The sequence below is a fragment of the Pipistrellus kuhlii genome, unplaced genomic scaffold, assembly GCF_014108245.1.
Source record: "Pipistrellus kuhlii isolate mPipKuh1 unplaced genomic scaffold, mPipKuh1.p scaffold_m20_p_1, whole genome shotgun sequence".
Lineage (NCBI taxonomy): Eukaryota > Metazoa > Chordata > Mammalia > Chiroptera > Vespertilionidae > Pipistrellus > Pipistrellus kuhlii.
In genome coordinates this window covers 197,003,110-197,023,208 of record NW_023425404.1, presented here as the reverse complement: position 1 = coordinate 197,023,208, position 20,099 = coordinate 197,003,110, and the positions used below count along the sequence as shown (strand labels likewise).

Sequence of the window (20,099 nt, the reverse complement as noted above, 5' to 3'; positions counted from 1 at the left end):
CTCAGAGGCATTGCGTCCCTGTGCAGCCGCTGCTGGGGGCGGGCCCATTCCCAGGCCCACGAAAGCCACGGCCAGTGGAGGCAGACAGACAGACAACCGCAGCCAGCTCCCTCCTCTGAGGCTCAGGCACCAGGGTCAGGGCCTCAGGAGGGGTCGGGCACAGTTCTCTTGAGGGGGCGGCCCTCGCTGGGCCCGGGAGGGGGCCCACGGCCTGGGTCCTGCTTAGGGCCGGTTTGCTGCTGGCTCTCAGCCCCCACCACGCCCTGGGTTTGGCAGCCCCGTGAGTGTCTGTGAAACGAGACCCAGAATCCTTCTCGGGGAGAACGTGACTCTCGGGGAGAACGTGAGCCTACATTTGGTGGCGAAATGGGGACAGTCCCCCCCAGCCCCTTCTCCCAGGTCCCTTCCCCCCCCCCCCCGCCCCAGTCCTCTCACTCGGGGCTCCTCCCAGCCTAGACCACCCACAGACAGGGAAGTCCTGGCAGCTGGCCCCTTCACCCTGCTATGCAGCCTCAGGCCATCCGTGGCCCTCCTTGGCCTCAGTCTTCCCATCTGGGAAATGGGGTGGTGACCACAGTGTGCCCAGGGCTGTGTGGGGGCAGGAGGGCTTGGCTCCCCGATCTCTGGAGCCCCCAGGGTCCCTGGAGTGTCACTTCACGATCAGCGCGGACACCTGGGGCCGCTCCGCCCGACGGTGCGAGAAGCAGGCCCCGGGTGGGGATTTGGAGCAGGCCAGTCCCTTATCGTTCTGTTCCCGGGCACCCCGGTGCCAGCCCGGCTGGCTCCTGGCACCCTCTTTAATGACCACACCTGTCCCCACACCTGGCACAGCTCCAGCGCCGAATACACTCATTTAGAGCCATGGAGCGGTGACAACAAGCGAGCTTGTCACCGATGAGGAGACAGGAGAGAGAGAGAGAGAGAGAGAGAGAGAGAGAGAGAGAGACAGAGAGAGAGAGAGACAGAGAGAGAGAGACAGAGAGAGAGAGACAGAGAGAGAGAGACAGACAGAGAGAGAGACAGAGAGAGAGACAGAGGGGGAGAGAGACAGAGAGTGAGGGAGAGAGACAGAGAGAGACAGAGAGAGAGACAGAGAGAGAGAGAGAGAGAGAGACAGAGAGAGACAGAGAGAGAGACAGAGAGAGAGACAGAGGGAGAGAGAGAGAGAGACAGAGAGAGAGACAGAGAGAGAGACAGAGAGTGACAGAGAGAGAGAGAGAGACAGAGAGAGAGAGAGAGACAGAGAGAGACAGAGAGACAGAGAGAGAGAGAGACAGAGAGAGAGACAGAGAGAGAGACAGAGAGAGAGACAGAGAGTGACAGAGAGAGAGAGGTGGCCCAGGAAGGTGGGAAGGAGAGAGGTGAGAGGCAGGGAGGGAGAAGGAGGCAGCCTGGGTACAGCTGCTCTGGCCTGGACATGGAGGATCTGGGGCCTGGGGGGCCGGGCCAGGGCACAAGCCTGGGGGCAGCCCTGGAGAGGGATGCAGCCCTCAGCCTGCACCCCTCCCTGCTGCCCTGAGCAGTGGCCAGCCCACACGCGATCTCCCTCCCAGGCGAACACATGTGACCACCGCGCACACACCGCCGTCACTCACGTCACGCTCACTGTGCAGTGCGCCCACACCAGCCCCGTGCTCACACGGTCAGCCTGGCCCGGGGCCAGCAGCAGCCGGAAGGCAAGCGCAGGCCCCGGCTTGCAGATGCCGATTCCTGCCTGGGCCCTGGGCTCACCACTGCCCTGCAGGGCCTGCCAGGGCCGGGCACCTCCTGGACCCGCTGCCAGAGGGCTTTCCCCTGCCAGCGGGTGCTGCCCACCCTCCGTTCAGCCCACAGTGCGGACAGCAACACACACACACACACACACACACACACACACACACACCCCGCAAGGGCCTGGCTGCCGGTGCTGCCCCTTGGGTCCTGGTGTGACCAGCAGGGCTTAGGGGTCAGTCGGGGGTGGAGGCAGACACAAGGGCCTTCTCAGGACCGGAGTGCCCACCTCCCCTGCCCTCCATCCAGGTCCCAGGCGCCCACCCGGCAGCCCGCAGCGGCATTGGGGGCGTTTCTGCCTCAGCTGTGAGTGTGCCCTCGCTCCACGTGGAAGGTGGATTGTCGGTTACAAATTCCATCCAGGCCCCTCACAGGCGCCCGGCGCCGGGCGGGCTCCCGCGGACCCGGCCTGAGCAGGGGGTGAGGAGGGGGGCCGCTGGACGGCTGACCAGCGTGAGGGACGTGGCCTTTTTACCCATCACCAGCAACCCCTGCGTGGACGGTCCTCAGCTGCATCTCCATTCACCTGCCCTGGCGGCACACACCGTCTGCCGTTTAAAGTGTGCGGCTCAGTGGTTCTCAGTGGGCCCGTGGTGTTGTGCAACCATCGCCCCATCTCATTCCAGAACGTTCCCATCCCCCTCCAAGGAGCCCGATGCGCAGCCACACCCCTCCCCTCCCTGAGCCGGGACCCGTCTTCTCCTTCCCGTCTCTGCGGCTTTGCCCATTTTGGGCGTTTCCGGCCACATGAGCCTTTCTGCCTGGCTTCCGGCATCACGGCTCTGAGGCAGGTCCCCAGGGAGCTGTGTCCCTCCACAGGGGTTCGGACAGGCCCACCCACCCACTGAGGACGGTCTGGGATGCTGCGAACAATTGTGTAAGATACATTGTTTGCAGAGTCATTCTGGAGCCCAGCCAATATGGCTCAGTGGTTGGATATCAACCTGTAAACTGGAGGTCATGGGTTCGATTCCCGGTCGGGGCACAGGCCCGGGTTGTGGGCTTGATCCCCAGTGTGGAGTGTGCGAGAGGCAGCTGATCAATGATTCTCTCTCATTGATGTTTCTCTATCTCGTTCCCTCTCCCTTCCTCTCTGAAATCAATAAAAAGAAGTTTTTAAAAATATATATATATATATTTTTTTTAATGTATTTTATTGATTTTTCACAGAGAGGAAGAAAGAGGGATAGAGAGTTAGAAACGTCGATGAGAGAGAGTCATCAACCAGCTGCCTCTTGCACACCCCTGCTGGGGATGTGCCCGCAACCAAGGTACATGCCCTTGACCGGAATCGAACCCGGGACCTTTCAGTCCGCAGACCGACGCTCTATCCACTGAGCCAAACCGGTGCCGGCAAAAAATATATATATATTTCTTTATTGATTTCAGAGAGGAAGGAAGAGGAAGAGGGAGAGATAGAGAAACGTCAATGATGAGAAAGAATCATTGATCGGCTGCCTTCTGCACATCCCCTTACTGGTGATCAAGCCCACAACCCGGGCATGAGTCCTTGGCCAGAATCGAACCTGGGACCCTTCAGTCCGCAGGCCAACGCTCTATCCACTGAGCCACACCAGCCAGGGCAGAAGTTTTCTTTTTTAAGGAATAACTTTGTAGACGCCACGTGCAGGTGACAGCTGTCCTTGCCTGTTCTTGCCCCTGGGGTGAGAATAAGCCCCTCTTTTGCTCAGTGGGTGGGTTTTCTCTTAAGAGAGGATGGTGACGCTAGATGAAAGCTTTTGACAAACTTACGGATCGACTCCCAACCCTTTTCCACTCCCCTGGCGCGGGCCCCACGGGCTGTGACCGGACAGAGCCTGACGGCATGACCTTCTCTGCAGCAGAAGGCCGGTGCGTCACCTTCCCTGAGGGCCTGCCCAGGGCTGCCGGGAATCCACCTACGCAGAGGAGGCCGCACGCACAGCCTGGGGAGCGGACACTCCTCCTGCCCCTCCCCAGCCCCCCTCGGGCGGCTCTGCGGGGCGGCCCTGTGGTCACATCCTCCGAGTCACCGGGTGTGGGGAGAGCGGCTGTCTGCAGGGTGGGCCTGGCAGGGGGCCTGTGGTCACGTCCACCCGCCCCCAGGTGCGGGAGCCCGGCCTGCTGGCGTCATGGCCGCTCCCTGCTCCCGGCCGTCAGCTCGGATGACGAGAAGGCACGCTGCCCTGCGCCGGTGTCCCCGGGTCCGAGGTCCGGGTGGCCGTGGGGACGGGGAGGCGGGAAGGTGGTGAACCGTGGCCATTCGTTACAAGTCACACGCACTGAGCCCGGCCGGCGTGGCTGCGTGGTTGAGCGTCAACCTGGGAGCCAGGAGGTCACGGTTCCATTCCGGTCAGGGCACGGGCCCGGGCTGTGGGCTCGAACCCCAGTGCGGGCGTGCAGGGGGCAGCTGATCCATGATGCTCTCTCATCATGGACGTTTCTCTCTCTCCCTCTCCCTTCCTCTCCGACATCAATAAAAATATATTTTAAAAAACTACACGCACAAAGAGTTCGTTTTAACAGTAATGCAATGAAGCGAACTGAAGTTTTAAAACCAGGGGAAAAAGAAAGGAATCGCCTCTCGTCTCACCACCCAACAAGCACGCACGTGCAGCAGAAGGCAGGGTGCCCCCGAGGGCAGGAAGCCGCCGGGGCCGCCCTCAGGTGTGAAGGCAAACACACAGGCAGACAGGACGCAGAGCCGGGAACAAAGGCCGTTCCGTGGAGAAGGACAGGTTTTTAGCAAATGGCGCTGGGAGAGCTGGGTGTCCGTGTGCAAAGGGGAGGAGCTGGGTGATCCAGAAGTCAGCTCTCCATGGATCTAAGCGAAGACCTAAAACTATAGAACTCTTAGAAGGAAACCGTGGGGGAAAGCTTCACAACTTGAATGTGGCGATTATTTCTGGGATATGACACCAACGTACAGGCAGCAGAATTTAAAAAATAAATAGAGCCGAAACCGGTTTGGCTCAGTGGTAGAGCGTCGGTCTGTGGACTGGGAGGTCCCGGGTTCGATTCCGGTCAGGGGCATGTGCGTTGGTTGCGGGCACATCCCCGGTAGGGGGTGTGCAGGAGGCGGCTGGTTGATGTTTCTCTCTCATCGACGTTTCTAGCTCTCTATCCCTCTCCCTTCCTCTCTGTAAAATATCAATAAAATATATTTTAAAAAATAAATAAATAAAATAAATAGATACATTGGATTCATCAAAATGAAAACTTCTGTGCAGGAGAGGATGCTACCAACGGAGGGAAAAGGCAGCCAGGGAATGCGAGGGAATGTCTGCAACTCGTGCATCTCCGAGGAAATGAATATCAGATGATAAAGAACTACAACTCAACAGCAAAAAGCCGCCGAGGGCTGAGTCAGCACGGGGGCTGACCCTTGGTCCCACCTGGCTCTGAGCGCCCGGCGTTTCTGCGCCCGCCCGGGCGGCTTCTCCAGGAGGCGGGGCCGGCACAGAGGGTGGCTAGCTTTTCCCCAGCCGAGGGCGAGGGCCCAGGGGTTCCTCCCACCCGCCTTCCCAAGCCCAGCCCTTCGCAGGCCCTCCTGAGGGCCCCCGGCCAGCTGCCCATCCCACGAGGCGATGGCCGAACCACACGGGTGGGGATCAGAGCAGAGCTGGTGGCCCTCGGCCTTCCCCACAGGGTGGCCGGCCCCTGGGGCGTCACCGCCTCCGGAGCAGGGAGACCGGGCCTCGGGGAGCGCCAGGCGGGGAGCGCTGTGCCTCCCAGGAGGCCGTGGGTGACAGCGACATCATGCCCGCCCGGGGCTGCCCCGCGGGGAGGCTGAGTCCCTCTGGCCGTGGAGACGTGGAGGGGCCGCTGGGCACCTTGAACAATCCATGCAGGACGGCTCCTCTGCAGGGAGGGGGTGAGCCGGTTCTGGAAGTCAGGCTCAAAGGCAGGTCCAGCCAAAACCGGTTTGGTTCAGTGGATAGAGCATCGGCCTGCGGACTGAAGGGTCCCGGGTTCGATTCCGGTCAAGGGCATGTACCTTGATTGCGGGCACATCCCCAGTGGGGGGTGTGCAGGAGGCAGCTGATCGATGATCCTCTCTCATCGACGTTTCTAACTCTCTATCCCTCTCCCTTCCTCTCTGAAAAAAATCAATAAAATATATTAAAAAAAAAAAAAAAAGGCAGGTCCAGCAGGCGGGGTTCTGGGTGGCTTTGGGGCGCCCCAACAGCCTGGACGCCTGTTTGCCCAGCTAAGTGTCAAGTCTGCAGCCAGAGGAAGCCGTGTGAAACGCGGGGGTGGGGTGGGGGTGTGTGTCGGAGTGGCCACGGCACAACTGGACACGCTTTGCTCCACCCGCTGCCCCAGCCGGACAGAAAGGGCCGCACAGGGACGGGGATCGGCTCTCAGGTCCGTTCGAGGGGAACACCCTGCTCGGAGCTCAGCAGACCTGACAGCGCTTTCACCCCGAAGCCACTCCATGTTTCCTCAGGAATCCTCTCACAGCGCAAACACGCTGTGTTTATGACCCAGGGTGGGGAAACAGCACAGCACGGAGAAAACAAACCCCCTGGAATCCCACCTCCGGCGACCAGGCGTGGCCCTCCCTAACGCCCGCCCCCCCAGCTTTTCCGGTGGCTGCCTTTGGGGAGACTCGACATTTTGACTTGTTTCTTGCATTTTTCTCTCTCTCCCACCCCTTCCCCTCTTCAATGGGCCTGTGCTTTTATTTTTGTTTATTATTTAAAAATATTTTTGTTGATTTCAGAGATGAAGGGAGAGGAAGAGGGAGAGAGAAACATCAGTGATGAGAGAGAATCATTGACCGGCTGCCTCCTGTATGCCACACACTGGGGATCAAGCCAGAAACCTGAGAATACGGCCTGATAGGAATCAAACTGGGACCTCCTGGTTCATAGGTTGACGCTCAACCACTGAGCAACATTGACCGGCTTGGGCTTATACTTAAAAAAAAAAAGAAAGAAAGAAAGAAAAGAAAGAAAGATTACATTGATCGATCTCTCTCTCTCTCTCTCTCTCTCTCTCTTTAAAAATATTTTATTGATTTTTTACAGAGAGGAAGGGAGAGGAATAGAGAGTTAGAAACACCGATGAGAGAGAAACATTGATCAGCTGTCTCCTGCACATGTACCGCAACCAAGGTACATGTCCTTGACCAGAATGGAACCTGGGACCTTTCAGTCCGCAGGAAGGAAGAGGAGGAGGGGAAAGAGGAGGAGGAGGGGGAGGGGGAGGGGGAGGAAGGAGAGGAGGGGGGGAGGGGATGGAGGAGGGGGGGAAAGGAAGGGGGGAGGGGAAAAAGAAGGAGGAGGAGGGGGGGATGAGAGAGAAAAGGGGGAGGAAGGAGAGGAGGGGGAGGGGAGAGGGAGGGGATGGAGAAGGGGGGGAAACGAAGGGGGGAGGAGGAAGAGGAGGGGAAGGGAGGGGAGGAGGGGAGGAGGAGCTGAGCCTCAGGCGGGGAGGGTGCAGAGGCCCTTGGGTGCGGAGGGGGCGGGGAGCCTGGCACCAGGGAGGTGTCGGTCTTACTAACCGCCCTAACCGGAGGGCGGCCAGTGAGGGGGCCGCCTCAGGCCACACACAGCGGCCTCCTGGCAGCGGCGGGCAGCTCCCGGCGGCTGGCACGGCTCCCCGGGCTGCGGACGGCGGGGCGGGGAGAACAGGGCCGCATTGTGCGCCCGGGAGTGGGCACACAGGAGGCCCGTGTGTGCAGGGCGGGCGCGGGGCTCAGAGGAGCCCATTGAGCGCCGGCCGGGCGACGCGCCGGGCAGAGGCCACGCCGGGCCTCCGTCTGCGCCTCCGAGGCTGCGGCCGCCGGGGCTGGCCTCCGCCAGGGCCCGGACACGCAGTGAGTTACACGTGCAGTGCACAGAGCCTCCTCCCCGGGAGGTCTCACCCCCCCACACACTCACACACACACACACACACACACACACACACGCACACACAGCCGCACACACACACACTCACACACACACACACACACTCACACTCACGCACACACTCACACACTCACACACACACACACACACACACTCACACACACACAGCCGCACACACACACACTCACACACACACACACACTCACACTCACGCACACACTCACACACACACAGCCGCACACACACACACGCTCACACACACCCGCACACACACGCTCATGAACACTCACACACATACACTCACGAACACACACACACTCACACACACACACCCATACACACACAAACACACGCTCACACACACTCTCATATACACACTCATGCACGCACACACACACTCACACACACTCATGCACACACGCACACACATACACACACTCACGCACACACCCCACACACGCTCACACACACGCTCACACACACACTCACACGTGCGCACACACAGGCTCACGCGCGCACACTCACACACTCACACACACACACACACACACACTCACACACGCTCACACACACACACACACACACTCACACGCACACACACACACAGCCGCACACACACACACGCTCACATACACACACTCACACACACACACACACACACACACATACACACACACACGTCTTCCTCCCCTCCGCCCTCTCCCCGAAGGCAGAGAACGAGGTTGGTTCCCGTTGGAAGGTGGAGGCGGGAAAGGCCCCTCAGTCACCCACGGAGGCCCTCCCGCCCGGCCGCAGGTGAGGACCCTGAGGGCGGGCGTGCATCCTCAGGGCACAGCTGGTGAGCAGGGCCGGGGCCCAGGTCCCCCCGAGGGGAGTGTGCTGTGTGTGAGCTCCCGTGAGTGGCTGTGGCTGTGGGTGTGGCAGGTGGCGGGTCTGCTGACGGAAACTGCACTCTCCGGACACAGCGGTGGGCACACACGTGCAGCCGGTCTCCGGCTGTGCCATCGCCGTGTGGAGCGCGTCCTGACCGTGGGGCTGAGGCCTGGCTAGCTCCCCGGGCCTGTGGCCTGGTCACCCATGGCGCCGGGGCCTCCAGGAATCCACGGTTCCTCCCCGTGGGCAGCCTGAGGGCCTGTCCCCGGGGCCTGTCCGCCCGCTGCCAGTCTCACAGCCGGCGGCCTGGGACCCACAGGTGCAGGCGGGAGGAGGGGCGCTCCCAGGACAGGCACCCAGACCCTCACTGCCCGGCGGGATGTCCTGGTCCCCATGTGAGGAGGGTGCAGGGCGTGGGTCTTTAGGAAGACAAAGCCCACCGCGCACTGCACCCCAAATCTGATCTGGGCCACCCCAGGCTTTTGTTGAGCTCACTGGTCCCATCATGGCCTCCAGAGGGGGGACCTGAGACCCAGAGATTGGCAATGACTTGCGGGAGGCCCTCTGCGCTGGTCCAGCTGCGCTGCACCGCCCCCTCATGGCCAAGGCCGGGATGACCCAGAGGCAGGGCCTGAGCCCCTGCCTGGACCGCTGACCGGGAGCCTGACCGGGAGCCTGACCGGGAGCCTGACTGGGAGCCTGACTGGGGAGCCTGACCGGGAGCCTGACTGGGAGCCTGACCTGGAGCCTGACCGGGGAGCCTGACCGGGAGCCTGACCCTGCGGCTCCTGGGCCACGTGAGCAAACTGGGACCTTGGCAGGGTCTGGTGCAGCGAGGGATCCAGGCACATTGTGTCATCACACCCGTCATCCGGGTGACCCCGGCCTATCAGTGACGCCCTCGGCGGCCTCTGCGGGCACTGCAGGGCAGTGCGGTGCGGGCCGCGCCTGCTCCTCGCTGCACCTGCTCCCCCCCGCATGCCTGCGGTGGCCACAGGGTCAGAACACTCTGACGTCAGTACAGGGGAAGGCCATGCTGCAGCTCCCGTTGTCCCAGGATGAAGGCCACAGTCTGAGCCATAGCTCGGGAGGTGCCGCCTGCTCCCTGTCCTCCCCCAGCCTCCAACTGCCAAGGCCTCAGAGGCCCCGCTGTCTGGGTCAGTGACCAGCAGAACAGGGTGCCAGGCTTGGCCAACTGTGGGGGTCAGGCCAGCAGCCACGGGAGGACTCTGAGCAGAGTGTGGTGAGCATCCTGGGCCTGGTCAGTGCACGATGATTATGTGAGAGGCAGGGGTGGGGGGGGGGGCTCTCTCTGAGTATTTCTACAATCTCTATACACATTCAAAACTACTTCAAGCCCAGCCAGCGTGGCTCAGCGGTTGAGCTTTGACCTGTGAATCAGGAGGTCACGATTCAATTCCCAGTCAGGGCACAGGCCCGGGTTGTGGGCTTGATCCCCAGTGTGGGGCCAGCAGGAGGCAGCCGATCAGTGATTGTCTCTCATCACTGATGTTTCTATCTCTTTCTCTCCCTTTCCCTTCCTCTCTGAAATAAATAGATATATATTTATAAAATAAAAAACAAATAAAAAATCAAACTCCTCCAAAATTCAAAGGTAAAGTAAATGAAAACAGAGTCTACTTCAGCCAATCACAGCAGAAGGCAGACTCTTCCCAGGCTCACATGGAACATTCACCAGGACAGACCTCGCCCCAGACAGACCGAGAACACACCTTCACCTGAAAGGGCAGGAGTCACCGTGCTCCCTGACCTCAGCGGAGTGAAACGAGGAAAGAGAGAGAGAGAGAGAGAGAGCGAGAGAGAGAGGGAGGGAGAGAAAGAGAGCGAGCCAGCGCTGGATCACCCCAGCATACCCCGAGAGTGAACAGCACTTTTCCAAATAACACACGGGCTGCAGAAGAAACCTGAAGCGACATTGAAAGTATGTTGAACTAAACGAAACCGAAAGGACAGTGTGTCAGCAGCTGTGGGCAGGCAGCGGTCCTTAGAGGGACAGGGAGGGACATTGCAGAGGACAGATCTAAAACCAGCGTCTAAGCTTCGACCTCCAGAAACTGGGAAAGAAGAGCAGATTCAGCCCAAAGCGAGCCACCCAGAGGATGCCAAGAAGGACCAAGCTCGGTTCTCAGTGGCCTGTGCGCAGCCTGTGAGCAGACTCCCGGGTGGTGGGCCCCAGAGCTGCACGTCCGGCTCTCGGGTGGAATCAGTTCCTGTCTGCAGCCTGAGGCGCCACAGCACCTATTTGGGTTTGAGGACAGGAGCTCCGGAAAGAGATGCATAAACACAAGGGAACCAAGCGCCTGCTGCAGTTGTCAACTCCACCATCTCCATCACCACCATCTCCATCACCACCACCACCATCTCCATCACCACCATCTCCATCACCACCACCACCATCTCCATCACCACCATCTCCATCACCACCACCACCATCTCCATCACCACCATCTCCATCACCACCACCACCATCTCCATCACCACCACCACCATCACCACCACCACCATCTCCATCACCACCACCACCATCTCCATCACCACCACCACCATCTCCACCACCACCATCTCCATCACCACCATCTCCATCACCATCACCACCATCTCCATCACCACCATCATCATCTCCATCATCACCATCACCATCACTATCACCATCACCATCATCATCATCTACCCTGAAAAACCTCTGCCTTTTTACCATCGAACACCCATTAATATGGCCATTATCAAAAGAAACAAATAATAAATGTTGCCGAAACTGGCTTGGCTCAGTGGATAGAGCGTCGGCTTGCTGACTGAAAGGTCCCAGGTTCGATTCCGGTCAAGGGCACATACCTTGGTTATGGGCACATCCCCAGTAGGGAGTGTGCAAGAGGCAGCTGATTGATGTTTCTCTCTCATCGATGTTTCTAACACTCTATCTCTTCTCTTCCTCTCTGTAAAAAATCAATAAAAATACATTAAAAAATAAAAATAAAATAAATAGATGTTGGGAGGCCGTGGAGGAATTGGAACTGTTGGTGAAATGTACCAGGGGCAGCTGTTGTGCCGAACAGTATGGCGGTTCCTCAAAAGATAGAATTATCATGTGGTCCAGAAATTCCACTTCTGGTTTATACCCCCACAATTGAAAGCAGGGTCTAGGAGAGATACTTACACCACACATTCACAGCAGTGTTACTCACAGTAGCCAAAAGGTAGAAGTGCCCAGTGTGCATCGACAGATGAAGGATAAACCACATGTGCCATCTACACGCACAGAGGAACATGGTGCAGCCATAAAAACGAATGAAGGCCCAGCTGGCATGGCTCAGTGGGTGAGCATCAACCTCTGAACCAGGAGGTCATGGTTCAATTCTCTGTCAGGGCGCATGCCTGGGTTTTGGCTTGATTGCCCGTGTGGGGTGTGCAGGAGGCAGCCAATCCATGATTCTCTCTCATCATTGATGTTTCTATCTCTTTCTCCCTTTCCCTTCCTCTCTGAAATAAATAAAAATATAGTTTTTAAAAAAGGAAGGAGCCGAAACCGGTTTGGCTCAGTGGAGAGAGTGTCGGCCTGCGGACTGAAAGGTCAAGGGCATGTACCTGAGTTGCGGGCACATCTCCGGTGGGGGGTGTGCAGGAGGCAGCTGATCAATGGTTCTCTCTCATCGATGTTTCTGGCTCTCTGTCCCTCTCCTTTCCTCTCTGTAAAAAATCAATAAAATATATTTTTAAAACTTTTAAAAATAAAAATAAATAAATAAATAAAAAAGGAAGGAAACTCTGGCGCCAGTTATAACATGTATGAACGGAGAACACGTTATGCTCAGTGAAACAAGCCAGCCACACGGGACACAGACCACGATGGCACTCATGAGAAGCCCTTAGGGGAGTCAGATTCATAGACAGGAAGTAGCTGAAGGGGGAGGGGCTGGAGGTGGGGACAGTGGGGTTGTGCAATGGGACAGATGTGAGCTTGGGAAGATGAAAGAGTCCAGAGATGGATGGCAGTGATGTTGCACAAGATGTGAACGAACTTAATGCCACTGGACGGCACGCCAAGCACTGTTGAGAGGGCCACATCTGTGTTATGTGTATTTTACCACAAACTGAAAAAAGGAAAATGATGACATCTTTAAAATAATGAATAATAACACTGTGGCCTGGCTGGTTTGACAGAGTGTCAGCCTGCAGACTGAAGGGTCTCAGATTTGATTCCAGTTAAGGGCCCAGGCCGGGGTTGTGGGCTCGATCCCCAGTGTGAGGTGTGCAGAGGCAGCGATCCATGATTCTCTCATCGCTGGTGTTTCTATGTCTCTTTCTCCCTCTCCCTGAAATCAATAAAAATATATATATTTAAAAACAACACTTACATTTCCTACCAAAACACCTTCCTGAACAATCTCGTACCCAACCCCTCCCACATCTCATCACTAACCCCCCCCCCCCCCCAAAGCCTCCCGCCCTGCTGCTTCTTATCTCAAGGAACAGTGACACGGGAAGGATGGAAGGATGTGCTATTTAAAAGCCTCCAGGAAGCCGAAACCGGTTTGGCTCAGTGGATAGAGCATCAGCTTTGGACGGAAGGGTCCCAGGCTCGATTCCGGTCAAGGGCATGTACGTTGGTTGCGGGCACATCCCCAGTAGGGGCTGTGCAAGAGGCAGCTGATGGATGATTCTCTCTCATCGATGTTTCTCTATCCCTCTCTCTTCCTCTCTGTACAAAATCAATAAATTATATTTTTTAAAAGTAATAAAAGCCTCCAGGAAGCATCTCCACAGCCTAGACACGGTGACAGAGACTCCAGGGGGGACGCGCCCTCGAAGAAAACACTGCAGCAGGTGTTCTGGTCCCGCCAGGCCAGGCGCTAAGCAACATCCAAGCCCCGGTGGGACCGGCCCTCCGTGCTCCTGAGGCCTGGCTGCCTGTCCTTCCATTCCCCTCCAGTCCCTCTGCAGCTGCGTCTGCGGGGCCTGCTCTGGGCCAGGCGTGGCCGCAGGAGCCACGCTCCTCGCCCCGCAGGGAGACAGAAAAACCAGCAAACCCGGGAATGAGCACCTCCTTCTGCAGAGAGAGGGCAAGAGCAGCAGAAAGGGGAGGACACGGCCTCCTCTGTGTCCTGCAGGACTGAGAGCTCCCATTCCACCCGCCTCCCTCCCGCGCCCCACGCCAGAGCAGCCTGGGGTGGCAGAGGTGCCTCCCTGCGCCCAGGGCCGTGGCTGCTGCAGGCTGGTGTGGGGTTCCTGGAGGCTGGGCGGGACTGGCTGCTTCCAGGCGGCTTTTCTGCTCCGCCAGCGCCCCCTGCTGGGCAGGGCTGTTCCTGCAGCCCCTCGACTCTCCGGCAGGCGGGGCTGGAGAATCCCCAGGCCCTTTCCCTCCCTGGGTCTGACCAGCGCTAACCGCTCCCCTTTGAGGATGAAGATGAGGAAGAAGCATTTTAACAGAAATGCATTTCCTCCCCTGTGGCGGGGACTAAGGATTTAGGTGTTTGAAATGTTTTTGTTTTGTTTTTTATCCTTACCTGAGGATGTTTTTCCCTGGTTGTAGAAAGAGAAAGGAGAGGAGAGAAACACACTCCGACGGGAGGGAACCCACAGCCTGGGGATGTGCCCTGATCGGGAATCAAAGTCACCACTGTTTGGTGTGCAGGAAGATGCTCTACCCCACGCCCTAACCAGTGTGGCTCAGTGGATAGAGCGTCAGCCTGGGACTCAAGAGACCCAGGTTCCATTCTGGTCATGGGCATGTATCTTGGTTGCAGGCACATCTCCAATGGAGGGTGTGCAGGAGGCAGCTGATCGATGTTTCTCTCTCATCGATGTTTCTAACTCCTTATCCCTTTCCCTTCCTCTTTGTAATAAATCAATAAAAAATGTATATTTTGAAAAAAGATGCTCTACCCCACCATCAACAGCAGCCAGTGGAAGTTTCTAAGCCACGCTTCCTAACTTCCGGCGTGTAAACGGAAGGCGTTCCCGGCAGGAGGGGAAAGGCCCGCGGGAAGGCCTGCAGAGGCACCGGCTCGGCCCCGGAGCCTGCGCTGGACTCCGCTGGCGTCTGTCCCTCCCTGCCTCCCCCCCACGGCAGGCCCGCTCTGGCCCTCAGCCCTCCACGGGGCCTGCTTTCCCAGCACCCTCTGATGGAACTGCTGCCCGTGGCTTTCCGTCTCCCATTCCTCCCGGTGCCCAGGCTCTGTCTGCCTTTCACCGACTCCGCCAGCTGCGGGGCGAGCCAGGCATGTTACTGTTGGGAACACGGGTGAGGTGAGACGGACAGAGTCCCGCAGGCCCGGGGTAATTACATGACACGGACACACCTGGGACAAGTGCTATGAAGGCGCACCGAGGGCACCTTCCAGGAGCGGGTCCGAGGGAGGGGCCTGAGCGGAGAGAGGCCGGAGACGGGCGGCAGACCGTGTTGATGTAAGAAACGTGAAACGAACTTGTGTTCATTTGAGCCGAACTGAAAACTTCCAGGAAGCAAAATCTCAAGGGATTGAGAGAATGGCCGGGAAATGGCAGTGTCTCCACTTACTGACACATCGGGACCAAAGGGCAGACACAGGGGGTTACGTGAGGGGTCAGGGAGGCGGAGGAAGCCAGGCCGGGCATTTCTGAGCCTGGGTAACAGGGATGCAGACACACACTCACGTCGGAGGGTTTAGGAGAGAAGGCGGTTCGTGCCCAGCATGACTCACTGTCAGGTAGAGTTTAGCTTCACCGGTCTCCGAGTTCATGAGGCCACCCCGCCGGCCTCCCCTGAGCCTGTCAGGTTCAGTGTGCGGCCCCCGTTCTGCCCACACTAGAATCTGGGTCTTACTCTAACGTCACGAGAAGCTATTGAAGGTTTTCGGCAAAGCCCAACACAGTCAGACTTATGGTTTCCCAGACCCCCTGGCTGCTGTGGACCCCGTGGCGAGTGGCCTGGAGACTTCTCCGTGGGCGGGTGCTGGAGGGGAGGGGCGGGGATGGACAGAGGGGAGCATGAGGATGCTCTGGGGGAGGCCTGCAGCCTTACTGAGTGGATGTCAGTTCTGGCGATGAACAGGTCATTAGAAGGTACTCTCACCAGAGTCCCGGCAGTTGCTGGTAATGAACAGTGGGGGCGACGAGGCCGATGGGAGGCCGAGCTGGGCTGCCCTGCCTCCTGCCTCTGGGGTCTAGTCCTGGAGGAGCGGTGAGCTCCGTCTGCCATCCTGAGCGCATCTCGCTCACCACCTCCGGCAGCAGGAAACGGCCTGGGAACAAAGCTCCGCCTCTCCCACGCGGCCCATAGCCCTCTAGTGGAAGTTTTCCCTGAAATCTTCCATTACACGCTGTTCCTCTCAGCGTGTCTCTGTTTCAAGAAATGCACCTTTGTAAGTAGTCCACTCGCACTCGGCCTGCGCACCTGTCCACGCACTTCCTGTGGCTGCTGTGCAGGTACAGGCACAGGGGCGGGGTGAGCTGTGCCCGCCAGGCTGCAAGTCTGTGTGCTGCCTGGCCCTGTCCTCCTGCCTCCCTGATCTACTGCCAGTGGGTTTCACGTTTCCCCTACGTCTGGCCCTTTGATATCGAATCGATTGGTCCTCCCTCATGGTCAGCAGGTTCCCCCCAGGCTGGCTGCCTCCAGGACACGCCTGTTCCTGCGAGTCCCGGCTGAGAGGAAAACGCCTACGGAGCTTCCTAGCTCCCTGGTACCCAACTTCATGTGTGCACAGACTCCTGGGGGCGGCTGCCCATGCACTGACGGGTGTGTCCTACAGACTCCTGAAAACCCACAGAGTTATTGTGCTCTTGGGTGTGGAGAAAAGAACAAGTTCACTGGCTCCAGGGTGACTGGTGGGCTGCCCTGTTCCAGAAAGTCGGAGTCTGCAGGGGTCACCCAAGAAGGCACAGCCCCCCTCCCAACCTGCTGCCTCGTGAGAAGGTGGAAGGACCAGTTTTCCACGATCCAAGGGGCCCTCTCCACGCCCCGGAGGGTCAGGGGGAGGGAGCCAGGTCTGGAGGTGGCGGTGCCAGAGAACGGAGGGGTCTGGCCTCCCCACCCCCACTCACAAATGCCTGTATCTGATCTGTGCTACGCAAACGACTGTGACTTCCACTTAGAAACACATTCACACAGACCGAGAATCTCAGGCCCAAGGTCCCTGAGAGGAAACTGTACATGTAATCATGGAGATTACCACTGAAACCAGACTTACAGTGTACTGCCAGAAAATGACACATGGTTGCCTTTAAAAACTGTCAAGCTGAATTTCATTCTTTTACTGGTTATGATACTTTTAATTTTCTTCTGTAGGTAATGAAAGTAAGTTCCCAATTAAGAAAATATCACTTTAGCTGAGACTGGTTTGGCTCAATGGATAGAGCGTCGGCTTGGGAATTGAAGGGTCCCGGGTTCGATTCCGGTCAAGGGCATGTACCTTGGTTGTGGGCATATCCCCGGTGGAAGGTGTGCAGGAGGCAGCTGATCGATGACTCTCTCTCATCGATGTTTCTAACTCTCTGTCTCTCTCCCTTCTTCTCTGTACAAAATCAATAAAATAAATAAATAAAATTTTTAAAAAAAGAATTCACGGCTCTATTTCTGGCATGACCTATAAAAAAAGAAAAAAAAGAAAGTATCACTTTAGCCCTAACTGGTGTGGCTCAGTGGACAGAGCGTTGGCCTGGGGACTGAAGGGTCCCAGGTTTGATTCCAGTCAAGGGCATGTACCTTGATTGCGGACACAGCCCCAGTGGGAGGTGTGCAGGAGGCAGCTGGTCTGTGTTTCTCTCTCATCGATGTTTCTGACTTTCTATCCCTCTTCCTTCCTCTCTGTAAAAAATAAAATGTTATTTTTTTAATTAAAAAAAAAGAAAGTATCACTTTATACAACACTTGTTAACTTATGCCTTCTGAAATTTAGGGTGTCCATTATGCAGATATTAATTCTTTAACGTTATTCTATCTTTTTTTCATAATTTGTCCTAAGCCTGCTGTTTAACACAGCCCCAAGCTTAAAGAACTTTGGTGGTATAGATGTTACGCAGGCAGCTGTTTCCCCCCCAGTGGATCGCTGCAGGGATATACTCATTACTCACATACCCAGTAGTGGCCAAATACTAAGTACAGTTACTTGTTCTTCCCGCCTCTGAATTCAGGAGTCCTTCTGTGTGTAACCAGTGAATTGTTCAAATAAAAAATATAAATGTGTAACGACACAGAAGGCCCAAGAAAGCTAAGGTTGAGACTATGATCACTTTTCATTGTGTGCAGCTAAGTGAGAATGACGCCTACTCCCTCCTGGAAGACCTGAGCACCGGGAGCAGCCCGCGCTGCGTGCTGACTGAGGGCTGGGGCCAGAGGGCGGTCTTATAAAACAGGTTAGGGTCGAAATCAGAGCCTGTCGTGCCTGTAAGGGATCTTTAGGGTTCTGTGTTGTCAGGGTGAAAGAACAAAATCCCAGCACCGGTCACCCCAACAATGACAGCTCCCTCCGCAGGGAAAGCAGCAGCTGATGCTGTGAAAAGGCGCAGGTCCGTTTCCACATCCGCCCTCTGAAGCAGGCGCTCCCAGCCCGTCTCTATCCCGCTCCCCACCTCGCCTCGAGCCCGTCCACTTTCAAACCAACAGAAAAGGAAGCAGGTAAAGTCCTTTCCGGGAGAAAAGCTTTTCCAATAAAGTTTAAAACTTTTATTAAGATGTAGTAAGCTATAAACCAGACGTTGGTAACCAATATATGGTCCCATCTGCTCGGGGCAGGCTAAGGTGGGATGGCCGCATTTCCCAATCCTGCAGAGTCAGCTGCAACGAGCCAGGACATTTTTCTCAGAAGCTACACCATTTCCTTCGGTTTACAGCCACCATGGAAAGTCTAACAGGATGTTCAGTGACTTCCCACCCGTCGCTAGAGTAAGCCACGGGAAACGGATCAAGTCATAACAAAGCTTTAACGGCTCAGGGATGTTCCTGGAGAGGATATAAATATATAAATCTCGAAAAGGTAATACTGTTTGTGGAGCAGTAAAATCCTTCATGCTGCTTCCCCGGGCGCTCCCTCCAAGCAGCTTTCGGGTCGGACCTGGAAGACTCCCCACGTGAGACCGTTATGGAGACCGTGAGAAGCGGGGCGTGCCATGACCAGCGTTCCACCCCCGCACCCCCGCAGCACCGGCCCGGAGCGGGCCCGCCATCGATGCCCTCGGCACTCGCGGCGGCCCGCCGCCCGCTCAGAGCAGAGGCCGCTCGCCGCAGCCGGGAAAGTGGTCCTCGGTCCGGAACAGGACGGGCGGCTCGTAGGCGGCCGGCGGCGGCCTGCCGGCGGGCGCCTTGGCGAAGAGGGAGGGCACGTGGATGGTGTGCAGGAGCTTCCTGAACGCGCCGGGGAAGGAGCCCAGCTCGGCCTCCGCCCGGGCCACCTGCTCCTCCATCCGGGCCACGCTGGCGCCGATCATGCCCACGAAGGCCTCCAGCCGGTCGATCTTGCCGTAGACCCGCCGCATCTCCGTGGCCTTGGCGTGGATGCGCGGCACGCCCTCGCTCACGACGTGGGAGGAGTCGCCGCGCAGCATGTCCAGCATGCCCACGAACTCGTCCACCCGGGTCAGCAGCTCGTCCAGGCTGGCGTCCAGGGCCTGCACCTCGGCGCGCGCCCCGGCCCCGGGCAGCAGGCCGGCGGCGTAGCCCGCGGCGGCGCGGCGCAGCAGCGGCAGGTCGCGGCCCGGCGCGCCCCCGTCCGCGCCCTCGTCCTCCCACGGCCCCGAGGCGAGGCTGAGGCTCTGCGACACGTGGCCGCTGTCCCCGCTCCAGGAGGCGGCCGGCGGCTCGGCTTCTTCCGCCGACGCCTCGCGAGACGGGCCGCGACCCGCCGAGCGACCCTCCATAGCCCGCGACTTCCGGGCTGACGGCCAGCTTCCGGTCTCCGCGCGCACGCGCACGCACAGAACGCCCCCTACTTCCGGCCTGCGCGCGCACGCACGCGCACGCGCACGCGCGCTGTGCTCTCTGTGCACGCGCTCAGTGGAACCCTATGAAGGGAGGCTTAGCGGGGCGGAGAAGTGCGTGCCCTTTAAGTGTACAAAGGCATTCGTCTTTGCATATCCGTACAACCACGTAGCCTCTGTCCAGGTCAAGGTGAAGCCCATGCCAAGGACCAGGAAGCGTTCCCTCTCGTCCCTAGTAGTTTTTTTTTTTAATTTGTTTAAAGTATTACAAATAGTAATACATATATCTCCTTTCCCATTGACCTTCCCCCAGCCTGTGTCTTGTGTCCATTTGTTGTGCTTACATGCATGCATACAAGTCCTTCGGTGGATCTCTTTCCTCCCTCCCCAACACTCCCCAGCCTTCCTGCTGTAATTTGACAGTCTGTTCAGTGCTTTACTGCCTCTGTATCTATCTTTTTGTTCATCAGGTTATGCCTAGTTTCTTCTTGCTCAGACATGGTTGTGGCTTAATACTCCTTCAAAGAATGAGGGCTAATTAAGTATGTAAATTTAATTTAAATGTAATGGTGTCTGCTTACCAAGGCAGATAACTCAAACGGAAGTTTCTGGCTTAGAAATTTGGGCTATGTCAGTTCTCTTTAAACCGTTTTAAAATTGTACTTTATCACAGGTGTTTTTATTTACCAGTATTACTTAGTGCCTACTGTA

At 57.4% G+C, this 20,099-nt stretch overlaps 1 protein-coding gene across 1 annotated transcript; it reads right to left on the bottom strand.

Moving 5' to 3' along the window:
* Positions 1-3,738: 3,738 nt before the first annotated feature.
* BLOC1S4 (biogenesis of lysosomal organelles complex 1 subunit 4) lies at positions 3,739-19,376 on the bottom strand. Its single transcript, XM_045574274.1, has 3 exons — positions 18,658-19,376; positions 4,116-4,120; positions 3,739-3,758 (listed from the first exon to the last, which is right to left on the bottom strand). The coding sequence occupies exon 1, from the start codon at positions 19,326-19,328 to the stop codon at positions 18,675-18,677; it is 654 nt and encodes a 217-aa protein (XP_045430230.1). The 5' UTR covers positions 19,329-19,376; the 3' UTR covers positions 3,739-3,758; positions 4,116-4,120; positions 18,658-18,674.
* Between the last annotated feature and the right edge of the window lie 723 nt (positions 19,377-20,099).

What these genes read in the sequence shown, in the direction of transcription:
- BLOC1S4 (XM_045574274.1), bottom strand. Translation starts at nt 19,328, where the DNA reads ATGGAGGGTCGCTCGGCGGGTCGCGGCCCGTCTCGCGAGGCGTCGGCG.